At 44.2% G+C, this 13,290-nt stretch overlaps 1 protein-coding gene across 6 annotated transcripts in view; it reads left to right on the top strand.

Moving 5' to 3' along the window:
• Positions 1-13,290, top strand: part of TMEM63C (transmembrane protein 63C) — a 66,402-nt gene that overhangs the window by 34,028 nt on the left and 19,084 nt on the right. For 4 of the 6 annotated variants that reach the window (XM_079971901.1, XM_079971902.1, XM_079971903.1 and 1 more), the window contains 8 exons: positions 383-622; positions 2,971-3,050; positions 4,384-4,416; positions 6,855-6,942; positions 8,005-8,042; positions 8,361-8,503; positions 8,767-8,818; positions 13,174-13,282. In XM_079971901.1, the coding sequence (XP_079828027.1) occupies positions 428-622; positions 2,971-3,050; positions 4,384-4,416; positions 6,855-6,942; positions 8,005-8,042; positions 8,361-8,503; positions 8,767-8,818; positions 13,174-13,282 (738 nt within the window). In that variant the 5' untranslated portion in view covers positions 383-427. The remainder of the gene's footprint in view (positions 1-382; positions 623-2,970; positions 3,051-4,383; positions 4,417-6,854; positions 6,943-8,004; positions 8,043-8,360; positions 8,504-8,766; positions 8,819-13,173; positions 13,283-13,290) is intronic. The other 2 variants (XM_079971905.1, XM_079971906.1) reach the window with 1 other exon arrangement.

The following is a 13,290-nucleotide window of genomic DNA, read 5'->3' as shown; positions in this document are numbered from 1 at the left end:
GCTGCACTCTCCTCTACCAAGGACTGCACAGTTGCACATGTGTGCTAAAATATGGTTTGGTATAGCATGGTATGCAAACCAAGCCAGTATCACTTTGGTCAGACATTTCCTGACGGATTGCTGGATCATTTTGCTTATTAGTTCAAGGATTGTATTGCATTTGGGTTTTTAAAATGATGTTATTTGCATATTTTATCTGTATTTGTATATTGAGTTTGCTGCATATCTTAAAATCCATGATCTTTTACTGTTTTTAAAGTCTTTGGCTCCTTATTGTAAACCTCTTCAAGATATGTTATATACTGTAAGCAGCATGTAAGCTTACTAAACAAATAGAGCTTTTAAAGTCTCCTTCAACCCTTCCCCTCTTAACTTTACCCAGGTATTTTGCAGAGTAAAGCTCTCTAGGAGACCACCAGCTTCATAGATGGACAGGATGTACAGAACTGATCCTCTGGCAGGAAACTGGAGCTCCATCTCCCTGGATGACTCCATATTCCTGGATGCCCAAAATAACAGCACAGAGCAGTGCTTCAACGCCCATTCCCGCAGCTCTGTCCTGCAAGGGCTGCCGTTTGGCGGTGTACCCACGGTACTTGCCCTCAACTTCATCATCTGGTTGGTGAGTGAAGACGGGAGGTCCTTAATATCTCATTATAAACCATGCGTTACTCGGGATGCACATTGCTTCACATTCAGCTGGGAATGGGTTGGCTTCATCATTATTAGATGAGCCGTTTGCTGTTGTTTCAATTCTGCCCAGTATCTATGCATACATACTATCTGTATATACTATCCACAGAGGCTATAATTTGCCTTGGGGATGCAGGTGGCGCTGTGGTCTAAACCACCACGCCTCTTGGGCTTGCCAATCAGAAGGTCGGTAGTTCGAATCCCTGTGACAGGGTGAGCTCCCGTTGCTCTGTCCCAGCTCCTGCCAACCTAGCAGTTTGAAAGCACACCAGTGCAAGTAGATAAATGGATACTCCTGCGGCCGGAAGGTAAACGGTGTTTCTGTGTGCTCTGGTTTCCATCACGGTGTTCCATCACGCCAGAAGCGGTTTAGTCATGCTGGCCACATGACCCGGAAAGCTGCTATGGACAAACACCAGTTCCCTCTGTCTGAAAGTGAGATGAGCGCCACAACCCCATAGTCGCCTTTGACTGGACTTAACCCTCCAGGGGTCGTTTACCTCTTTACCTTTTTATAATTTGCCTCCATTGTCAGAGTCAATATGCCTCTGACTAGCACTTTCTGGAAACAGTAGCTGTTGTTATCTTGTTCTCCTCCCTGGTTTCCCACAGGCATCTGGTTGGCCACTGTGAGAACAGGATGCTGGACTTGATGGGCTGTTTGCCTGATCCAGCAGCTCTTCTTTTGTTCTTGTTTCCAAAAATACAAATCACTGTCTTGTTTCCAAAAAGGGAAGTGGTTAGAAGAAAACACACTAAAAATGTTCCACACTGATGTTAGCTTACCTTAAAAAGTCATATGCAGATGTTTCTCCATCCTGAGTTTGCCATGTTATCAGTGCTGCTGCATGTAGAATAACGCTTGATAATTGATGACACTGCTGTACACAGTTCATGTTACTCTGCTTCTAAAGAAGGTTGCTTCTTCCTGATAAAGCCTAGGGTGGAGCTGCATGTTACAACATAGAACCCCCAACCCCAAATTAGCCTTATACCACTAACGTTGTGTGGTGGTGGGAGACTTGCTGGGGAAACTGCAAGTTGGGTAGGAAATGTTTAGTCCCTCCTCCATATTTTTCGCCTTTTCCAAGTCCAGGAGTCAACTTAAAAGGGAAAATTGGCTTAAGTGTTTGTGTGCTTTGCAAGGGAAGACCAGCAGGCATGATAAAGGTTAATCACTCCCTCTTCCTTCCTGGCCATTCATTCTCCCATCTCACTTTCACAGTATCTCAGCAAATGCAGGTTTGGGCATGATTTTTTGTTTAGCTAACAACTTGTGCTGCCCTTTAACAAAATACCAAAATGTGTGAAAGCAGAAGTGTTCAGCAGAACAACTGGTGGTGAGGACCACCCCCTCCCACCACAGAAACATGGACCTAATATGTGTAGAATATAGCACTTATGGAACACTTAACTTGCCATTGGAGGTGATAAGAGGAATCACAAAGAAAAATGGGTTTGACTCTGTAGGGTCTCGATTTATATCGTTTATTAAAAATAGTACAGTAACCTCCCCTCAGTCTCAGTCATAGCAGCGACTATTGAGAAATTATCTTAACACTTAAGGCTGGAGTATACCCTATGGATGTGAGCTGAATTTGTAATGGAAAATATTTTCCAAGTTTGTTTTGATGCTATGTGGATGACTGCATACAAGGTTTATTATTATTATTATTATTATTTATTGGATTTCTTGGTTGCTTTATCTTGCGACAACCCAAAGCGACTTACAAAAAACAACAACTGCACATAGATACATTAAAAACAAGAAGAAAAAGAAATATGTTTAAAACATCTCACATCTACCCGGACACTGAGGTCCAGCGCCGAGGGCCTTCTGGCGGTTCCCTCACTGCAAGGAGCCAAGTTACAGGGAACCAGGCAGAAGGCCTTCTCGGTAGTGGCACCCGCCCTGTGGAACACCCTCCCACCAGATGTCAAAGAGAACAACAATGACCAGACTTTTAGAAGACATCTGAAGGCAGCCCTGTTTAGGGAAGCTTTTAATGTTTGGTGCATTGCTGTATTTTTTTTATTATTATTATTATTATTATTATTATTATTATTATTATTATTATTACCCTTTTCTAAAAAGCCACATATAGTTAAACACCAAATCCTGAGCCATTTAAGGCTTTATAGGTTAAAAAAGAAAACCAGGCTTCTGTCACGATGTGAGGCCATAGATAAAGGGGAAGGACACTTCTTAAGGGTGGGCTCCTCTCAGTCCCATGAAGAGGGTCCCCTAAGCTGTTGCTTTTCTGTCTTCTCCTCCAGTTCCTCCTGCTGGTCTTCTCCTGCCTTCGGAAAGCAGCTTGGGACTATGGGCGCCTGGCCTTGCTTATGGACAATGACAGGTAAGAATTCAGCTTTCCTAAAAGGATGGAGAACAATAGGAGGGCAGTCTGTTACCCAAAATAAGAACCCCAGGAAATGTTGACTGGTGCTGCTGAGCTGGCAACAAGGGCAGCGACCACCAGCAGCCCCAAGATGGGATCCCAGTGGGCAAAGATGTCCTAGAATCTGCATGGCTGAGGGAGTGTAAGAATGATTGAAGGGGTCCCTCCGGTGCCTGCTGTACAACATGCATGGAACCCGGATCAAGTCAGCTTTCATACCAAGGAAACAAAGTTTTCTAGTGCACATGAGCATGTGTTTACTGCAGAAACCTCAGAATGCAGCACAGCAGGAGGAATTCAGCAACACACTATTTTGATAGTTCTGTCAGCGCAAACATTTCGGCTTGCCAGACAGAATGGTCTCCCCTTCCCTCTCCCTGCTCACTGTTTGAGGGGAGTGTGGTTCTGCCAACCCTTCAGGGTGGATTTGGGGGAGGTGTGAGGAGAGGGGAGGGGAGAAAGCCCTGTTGCACTAGCAGAAACCCTTGTCCTGGCTTCTACTTGTGCACCAGGTTTGTTGAATGCAGCCAGTTGAGATAGATGATAGATAGATAGATAGATAGATAGATAGATAGATACCGAATTTTTTGCTCCATAAGACGCACCTGACCATAAGCCGCACCTAGTTTTTAGAGGGGGGATGCAAGGAAAAAAAAATTCTTTAAAGGGAGCGCTGAGCAGAGCCTGTATGCATCCCAGGCTCTGCTCAGCGCTCCCTTTCATGAGCTGCGAGGAGCATTGCAGGTTTTTCCCCAACGGGCTGCCCTTCTCCCTCCTCGGGGAAAAGCCACGCTCGGCTCGGCTCTTGGGGGCTTTTCCGAGAGGTGGGGGAAGGGACAGAGGGGCTAAGCCAGAAGCTAGAACAGCAAGAGGGAGCGCTGCACAGCGATCCCTCTCACTGTTCTGGCTTCTGGGATAGCCGCGTAGCCTGCACTCGCTCCATAAGACGCACACACATTTCCCCTTACTTTTTAGGAGGGAAAAAGTGCGTCTTATAGAGCGAAAAATATGGTGGATAGACATAGTATTTTTGTTATCTGTATTTTCTTGTGTTAAGTGCAGTGCTTTGACATTTTATGTTTGTTGAGCAGAATAAACAAAAGGATGTTCTAGCTACCTCCATTGTGTTTTAGCACTCTTGCCTATCGCCTTTGATAATGTTGCTTGAAGCAATTTAGAAGTACTGTGTGAATCCGAAGTAGTAGCGGTTGTTGTTGTTGTTTATTATTATTGGATCTAATTATTGTTATGATTTCTCTCCTACCACCCCTCCCCCTTTTTTTTAAATCAGCCGTTTTCCTCCAAGCACATGGAACTCCTATGAGTAATGATATGATGGTGACAATGGGACTGAAATATTGGGAAGATAGGAATTCTTGTGAAAGAAAGGAATCCCCACTTCTTTTAAAGGAGAGCTTGGTCCAGCCCCCACAAGGGGCAGACGACTTTCCCAAAATTACCTCACTTTCTCACCTGAATTTCTCACAGGGAAAAGGAACAGTGTTGTGTTTCCCTGCCTGTACTTGGGGCTCCCTATCCTTGAGGGAACCGTTTAAAAAATCCATTGGAGGCAGTGGGGATCTTATTTTTCTTGTACAAATGACCTGAACCTATACAGGTGAAAGAGGATTCCAAAAAATGTGTTAAGTTTCAAATCGGATTAGTTTGCCCTTCCTTCATTGAACTTGATTTGGATTTATTCCAACTCAGAGTAAACCCATTGACTTCAATGGGATTTAAATTTTATGTTTCAGTGAGCTTTGAGTAGGACTAAGCCTCACTCCAACCTAGTGGATTTTTTTTAAAAAAATAGAAAATTGAAATGGACCCACCTAATCCTCACCTTGCAGTAGCTTTCCTTTCCTTCACAGGACATTTCCTGTAGGAATTATACTCAAATGGCATGGAATAGCTTCTGGTCACACTCTTCTAGAAAGTTCTCCTGATCCTTACTCTCTGGGATGTTGGCTATCCGGTGATGGTGGGATTGTTTGGTTATGGTTTTGTTCCCAATCAGGAAGTGAAAAAAATTACTTCTGGTCTGTTTACATGTGTGGGGCACAGGAAACAGTCAAAGTCAACATCTGACACTTTCAAATCTGTTTTTTACAATATCACACTAACGTTGTGGTTCCTGATTTTAGTTGATTTCAAGTGCTATCCTCCATTCTAAAATGACACACTTCCATTGTATACAGTGGGCATCCCTTATTTCAGACACCACAGCTCTGAAATAATCATTGTTGAAATTCTGATCCAGGATTCCTGTTCTAATGTCACTTGAGATTATTTCTGCTGCATCTTCATCTAAAGGTTCTGTCACTTTCCACTGGTAGTTTGATTTGGCTCTTGGTGTCATTTATCCCTTCCCTTTATAGTGTTCCTTTCCTAGATAGTAATAGCAAAGAAGCTGAGGTAAGTTTTTATTCAAATCAGATTTCCCCCCATGAACTTTGGATCTCCAACCGCAGTCCTGGGAAAGAGTGGTTGTTGATATGGATCCCGGCCAACTTGCAAAGTGCACATTGGAAGTGGGTGGGAGTCAAAATTCACAGTCTTAAAGAACCCCCACCATTCTGGTTTGCCAGGAAAATCACTGAGCAGAGCTCAGTGCCATGCTGGTTATATGTGTTCATTTAGAGTGCTCAGTAGGTTGACCAGCAGCAGGAGGAAGCAAAGTCCTGCTATATCCCCCACAAACCTCTGCCCTTGCCCAATTTCCTTTTCACAGGGAATTTTCTTTCCTCATCCCAGTACTGGAAACATTGGCTCTGTGCTGGATTAGTGAGGTCGTATCTGTGATGATGTAACAGATTCAATGATGTCACTTTCCTGGAGCAGAGGCAGTAACTGTGCAGCCATCTATAACCACTATAACCTCTAATAGTGAAAAAGAAATGGAGGAAAATGGTTGGTCTCCCTGTGGTAGCAGAATCCAGGCTGAATTCAGGTGAATTCAGGTGAATTGAAGGGCATAGAACATCTGCTTTGCACCAAGAGGGTCTCCGATAGCCCTGAGCTTCTAGCTGCTCAAAAAGGGCCTGGTACATTGGCGTGATAAATATTGTCAAATATCAAATATTGTCAAAAGGATCAAGTTGGTGGTCTGACAGCTAAAGAAGTCCATGGCTTTTACAAAACCCCAAACTCATACAAACACATTTTTTCTGTTCCACCTACACAGACCTTTCCCTTGTCCCACACGCTTTGAACTTAGGAGGCTCTTTTGCTAGGAGCAAGCAGGGTTGGGGCAATGGAACACATTCTAATAGTTTAATTGACTGATTCCATGCAGTCAAGAGTATGTGGCATATGTGGATATGTACAGCCACAGTGCATTTCATTTAAGATGTTTCTGCTTTTGGCTGTCAGGGAGCCTTCTGCCCCTTCAAGTCAATACACAACAATACTTGTGAAATTGAAACTGCTTCATTCATTGGAGAAGAGGAGACACTTGATCCCTAGTGGCTTTCTTGAGCTTTAACATAATAATGGAGTGCTGTTGGTGCAGCTTAAAAATGCCCACTTTGTCTTTCTCTCTCACCCTTCCTCTTGCGGTCCTCTCTGCTTTCCTGGGTTGTGGGGTGAAGACACTTAACAGTTGGTCTGATCAGAATAATGTTTTTCTTTCTCCTCTTTCCTTTTTCTTCTTCCCCAACTCTCATCCATACTGACCTCCTCTCTTCTCTTCTTCTTTGCTCCCCCTGTGCTTCTCCCAACCACATGCTCTTTCTTTCTGTCTCTCTTGCTGGATACATGAAGCCTCACATCGCTCTTCTATGGAGAGCAAAGTGAAAAGGAGAAATCCCCATCAGAGACCAGCCCACTGGACGCTGACAACAAAGATGTGGTAAGCTTAAGTGGGGAAATTAGGATGGAGCCTCATTCTGCTGAAAGGAGCTTCTGTCACTGTATGTAAATTGGGTCAACCAGACATTCAAGAAAGGGTGGGGGGAGTAGAGATGACTAATGTTTTCAGAGTGAATAGTGCTTTTCTGGAAACCCGCCAATTACGCTATGATATTATTCATCATGAGGCAGACAAATAGGAGGTGATGCTTGGTAGCCTAATGATCTTCATGAATTGCTTTCACTATTTCTAATCCTGCCATTTTCTGAAAAACTGTTCATCGGATTACATTGTTCTTATCTGGAACGTAACAGTGAAACATTGGCTCCCAGTACATTTCTGAGCACAATTCAAAGTGTTGGTGCTGACCTTTAAAGCCCTAAACGGCCTCGGTCCTGTATACCTGAAGGAGCGTCTCCACCCCCATCGTTCTGCCCGGACACTGAGGTCCAGCTCCAAGGGCCTTCTGGTGATTTGCTCACTGTGAGAAGTGAGGTTACAGGGAACCAGGCAGAAGGCCTTCTCGGTAGTGGCCCCGCCCTGTGGAATGCCCTGCCACCAGATGTCAATGAAATAAACCATCTGACTTTTAGAAGACATCTGAAGGCAGCCCTGTTTAGGGAAGCTTTAATTTTTGATGTTTTATCGTGTTTTTAATATTCTGTTGAGAACCGCCCAGAGTGACTGGGGAAACCCAGCCAGATGGGTGGGATATAAATAACAAATAATACTAATTATTTATTTATTAAGAGCCAAGCTGTGTCAGACAAATGGTCCATCTCTCCAAGTCTACTGCCTTTGACAGTGACTAGTACTGTACTGGGTTTTTCTGTGAAAATGCACAGGGAAAGCAAAGGGCACTTACTTGTGTGTTCTTTCTCTTAATGTTTATCTAGGATCATGCTCAGTTACATTGATCTGCACCATATAATTCCAACACAGTTGCAAATGCAGACATAGCCCTAATTTTTGGAGATTGGTAGGAACATCAATAGATCAGCGGTTCTTGCCTAATTGATATCAGTCAACTAGCTCATTCTGTTTCTCCAACTTCCATTCTAGGGATTCTGTTCCTGGCTCCTGTCAGTCTACCAGATGAAGTGAGTACATGCTACCTTTGGGTGATGACTATTACATGTCTTATTCCAACTTTTTATGTAATTAAATCCTAACACCGTTGCCGTTTTCTGTCAGCCATTTTACTCCGCTAGATGTGTGGACACGAATCTCTATCAATCATGGTTGTAAAGCCACTGCTTAGTCGTCCATTTTGCATTGGACCTGAGAATGTGATTATCTCTGTTGTTTTGATGTTTTCTTTCTCTCAAGAAAGGAAAGGAGGGGAAACAGATGGGATTTTGTGGCTCTGTGCTGACATGCCTTCATCTCTCTCTCTCTCTCTCTCTCTCTCTCTTAAGGGATGAGGAAATCCAAAGCAAGTGTGGAATCGATGCCACCACCTACCTCTCCTTCCAGCGGCATGTCTTGGTGCTGCTTCTGATCATCTGCGTGCTCTCAGTGGCTGTGGTCCTCCCTGTCAACTTCTCTGGGGATCTCTTGGGTACGTAGACTGCGCCAGGGCAGGGCACAGAAACCCCTCCAGTTGCTCTCCCACAATGTAATTAGTGGTGTATGGCGACAGAGCTGCATTCGGACCCCAGGCCTAAGGGACCCTTGTCACCATCCTTGTACTAAGAGCCCCAAAATGCTGCTGTTTGCATAATGTTGGAGCATGGCTGTGGAAATGAGGGGATTTCTTTAAAGGCACCTCTTGTGACAGTGCCCTCTGGTGTCTGTGACAACTCATCTCTCTCTCTCTTTCAGGGAAGCATCCAGCTAATTTTGGACGAACCACAATTGCGAATGTCCCCAAAGAGTACGTGATTTCTTTTCCTCAGAGTTCTGTTGTTTTTGCTGCTTGTAGTGATGACCGTTAGGAGCAAATGAGGACCATTTACAAACCAAGAGTCCTTCATCAGCATGTCCTGGATCCATTTTTCTTGACATTATAATCCCTGTGTGTGTATGCATGTGGTAAGGTGGCCGCTGTGGTCTAAACCACTGAGCCTTTTGGGCTTGCCAATTGTAAGGTCAGCAGTTCGAATCCACGCAACAGGGTGAGCTCTTGTTGCTCTGTCACAGCATCTGCCAACCTAGCAATTCAAAAGCAAGTAGATAAATAGGTACTGCTGTGGCAGGAAGGTAAACAGTGTTTCCATGCGCTCTGGCACTCATCACAGCGTTCTGTTGCACCAGAAGCGGTTTAGTCATGCTGGCCACATGACCCGGAAAGTTGTCTGTGGACAAACGCCGCTCCCTCGGCCTGAAAGCGGAGTTGAGCGCCACACCCCATAGTTGAATTTGACTGGACCAGGGGTCATTTACCTTTACCCTATGCATGTGTACCCATGTATGTACCTGGTCTGTACAGTTGGTATGATCAATAAGTATTTAGGTGGAAGCCACAAACATGAAATGTTTTATCCTCCACAGCAAAGCAAATATTGGGGGGGGGGGGGAGAGAAGGGAATAATATCAAATCCGCCAGGGTTGGTTACTGGCTGCAAGAATTCTTTTGAACATTGCTACAACCTCATGCCCCTTCATGGATCACTGCCTTGCCGTGGCGAAGGGGCTTGAAGAACTCAGAGAAGCTATGAACTATGCTGAGCAGGGCACCCAAGATGAACAGGTCATAGTGGAGAGTTTTGACCAAATGTGATCCACCTGGAGGAGGAACCGGCAAGCCACTCCAGTATCCCTGCCAAGAAAACTCCATGGACAAAGACAACAGGCATATAAAAGTTATGACGCTGGAAGATGAGCCCCTCAGGTTGGAAGGCGTCCAACTTGCTACTGGGGAAGAGCGGAGGACAAGTACAAGTAGATCCAGAGCTGATTAAGCGGCTGGGCCAAAGCCGAAAGGACGCTTAGTTGCGGATATGCCTGGAAGCGAAAGGAAAGTCCAATGCTGTAAAGAAAAATATTGCATAGGAACCTGGAATGTAAGAACCATGAACCTGGGTAAGTTGGATGTGGTCAAAAGTGAGATGGCAAGAATAAATATTGACATCCTGGGCATCAGTGAACTAAAATGGACGGGAATGGGCGAATTCAGTTCGGATGACCATCATATCTACTACTGTGGGCAAGAAACCCGCAAAAGAAATGGAGTGGCCCTCATAGTCAACAAAAGAGTGGCAAAAGCTGTACTGGGATGCAATCTCAAAAATGATAGAATGATCTCGATACGAATCCAAGGCAGACCTTTTAACATAACAGTAATCCAAGTTTATGCACCAACTACTGGTGCTGAAGAAACTGAAATTGACAAATTCTATGAAGTCTTACAACACCTTATTGAAGTGACACCAAAGAAGGTTGTTCTTCTTTATAGGGGATTGGAATGCTAAAGTAGGGAATCAAGAGATAAAAGGAACAACTGGCAAGTTTGGCCTTGGAGAGCAAAACGAAGCAGGGCAAAGGCTAATAGAGTTCTGTCAAGAGAACAAGCTGGTCATCACAAACACGCTTTTCCAACAATACAAGAGACGACTCTACACGTGGACATCACCAGATGGGCAGCATCGAAATCAGATTGATTATATTCTCTGCAGCCAAAGATGGAGAAGCTCTATACAGTCAGCAAAAACAAGACCTGGAACTGACTGTGGCTCAGATCATCAGCTTCTTATAGCAAAATTCAAGCTTAAACTGAAGAAAGTAGGAAAAACCACTGGGCCGGTAAGATACAATCTAAATCAAATCCCTTATGAATACACAGTGGAAGTGAGGAACAGGTTTAAGGATTTAGATTTGCTGGACAGAGTGCCTGAAGAACTATGGATGGAGGCTCTCAACATTATACAGGAGGCAGCAACGAAAACCATCCCAATGAAAAGGAAATGCAAGAAAGCAAAGTGGCTGTCCAATGAGGCCTTACAAATAGCGGGGGAAAGAAGGCAAGCAAAATGCGAGGGAGATAGAGAAAGATACAGGAAATTGAATGCAGATTTCCAAAAAATAGCAAGGAGAGACAAGAAGGCCTTCTTAAACAAGCAATGCAAAGAAATAGAGGAAAACAACAGAATGGGAAGAACCAGAGATCTGTTCAAGAAAATTGGAGATAAGAAAGGAACATTTCGTTCAAATATTACCATAATAAAGGACAAAAGTGGTAAGGACCTAACAGAAGCAGAAGACATCAAGAAGAGGTGGCAAGAATACACAGAGGAATTATACCAGAAAGATATGGATGTCTCGTACACCCCAGGTAGTGTGGTTGCTGACCTTGAGCCAGACATCCTGGAGAGTGAAGTCAAATGGGCCTTAGAAAGCACTGCAAATAACAAGGCCAGTGGAAGTGATGGTATTCCAGCTGAACTATTTGAAATTTTAAAAGATGATGCTGTTAAGGTGCTACACTCAATATGCCAGCAAGTTTAGAAAACTCAGCAGTGGCCAGAGGATTGGAGAAGATCAGTCTACATCCCAATCCCAAAGAAGGGCAGTGCTAAAGAATGCTCCAAGTACCGCACAATTGCACCCATTTCACATGCTAGCAAGGTTATGCTTAAAATTCTACAAGGAAGGCTCAAGCAGTATGTGGACCGAGAACTCTCAGAAGTGCAAGCTGGATTTAGAAGAGGCAGAGGAACCAGAGACCAAATTGCAAACATGCGCTGGATTATGGAGAAAGCTAGAGAGTTCCAGAAAGACATCTACTTCTGCTTCATTGACTATGCAAAAGCCTTTGACTGTGTCGACCACAGCAAACTAGGCAAGTTCTTAAAGAAATGGGAGTGCCTGATCACCTCATCTGTCTCCTGAGAAATCTCTATATGGGACAAGAAGCTACAGTTAGAACTGGATATGGAACAACTGATTGGTTCAAAATTGGGAAAGGAGTATGACAAGGCTGTATTTTGTCTCCCTGTTTATTTAACTTATATGCAGAATTCATCATGCGAAAGGCTGGACTGGATGAATCCCTAGCCGGAATTAAGATTGCTGGAAGAAATATCAACAACCTCAGATATGCAGATGACACAACCTTGATGGCAGAAAGTGAGGAGGAATTAAAGAACCTTTTATTGAGGGTGAAAGAGGAGAGCGCAAAATATGGTCTGAAGCTCAACATCAAAAAAACGAAGATCATGGCCACTGGTCCCATCACCTCCTGGCAAATAGAAGGGGAAGAAATGGAGGCAGTGAGAGATTTTACTTTCTTGGGCTCCATGATCACTGCAGATGGTGACAGCTGCCACGAAATTAAGAGACGCCTGCTTCTTGGGAGGAAAGCAATGACCAACCTAGACAGCATCTTAAAAAGTAGAGACATCACCTTGCCAACAAAGGTCCATATAGTAAAAGCTATGGTTTTCCCAGTAGTGATGTATGGAAGTGAGAGCTGGACCATAAAGAAGGCTGATCGCCGAAGAATTGATGCTTTTGAATTATGGTGCTGGAGGAGACTCTTGAGAGTCCCATGGACTGCAAGAAGATCAAACCTATCCATTCTTAAGGAAATCAGCCCTGAGTGCTCACTGGAAGGACAGATCCTGAAGCTGAGGCTCCAATACTTTGGCCACCTCATGAGAAGAGAAGACTCCATGGAAAAAACCCTGATGTTGGGAAAGATGGAGGGCACAAGGAGAAGGGGACGACAGAGGACGAGATGGTTGGACAGTGTTCTCGAAGTTACAAACATGAGTCTGACCAAACTGCGGGAGGCAGTGGAAGACAGAAGTGCCTGGCGTGCTCTGGTCCATGGGCTCACGAAGAGTCGGACACGACTAAACGACTAAACAACAACAACAACCTCATGGCAACAAATTCAGGGTCACTTTTTACACACTGTGCAATTTTCTACTTTCTTGTCTACTGCTGGACTTTGACCTGTTCCCCATATTTCCATCCCCAACATGCATGACTCTGTGATGATCTCAATGCGTAGAGAAAAAAGATCCAGAAACTAAGGTTCTACTTGTTTCCTTCTTTTACAACTATTGGGAAGCTTTTTGTGTGTGTAAAGACGCAGGGGTAATTTGGGGTACTTCTGGGCTAGCCCTCTCTCCATGAAACTGTGATATTGTTATGTGAGGGTGGAACTTGTTGCCTACTTCCCATAATGAGGGATTCTAGGTGTTCCTCAAGAAACAGTTGTAGCTTCCTTATCTTCTGGCCAAGATCCCTTTTGGAAAAAAATGTATTTCCTTTTGTCTCCTGTAGTGACCGTCTCCTGTGGCTGCACAGCATCTTTGCCCTCCTCTATTTCATCATCACTGTGCTCTGCATGGCTCATCACTCCATCCAACTTGAATACAAGGAGAATGAGAAGGTGAGAAA

This window comes from Podarcis cretensis (genome assembly GCF_951804945.1).
Source record: "Podarcis cretensis genome assembly, chromosome: 1".
In the NCBI taxonomy this organism is placed as follows: Eukaryota; Metazoa; Chordata; class Lepidosauria; order Squamata; family Lacertidae; genus Podarcis; species Podarcis cretensis.
This window is presented reverse-complemented; position numbering and strand designations above follow the sequence as displayed.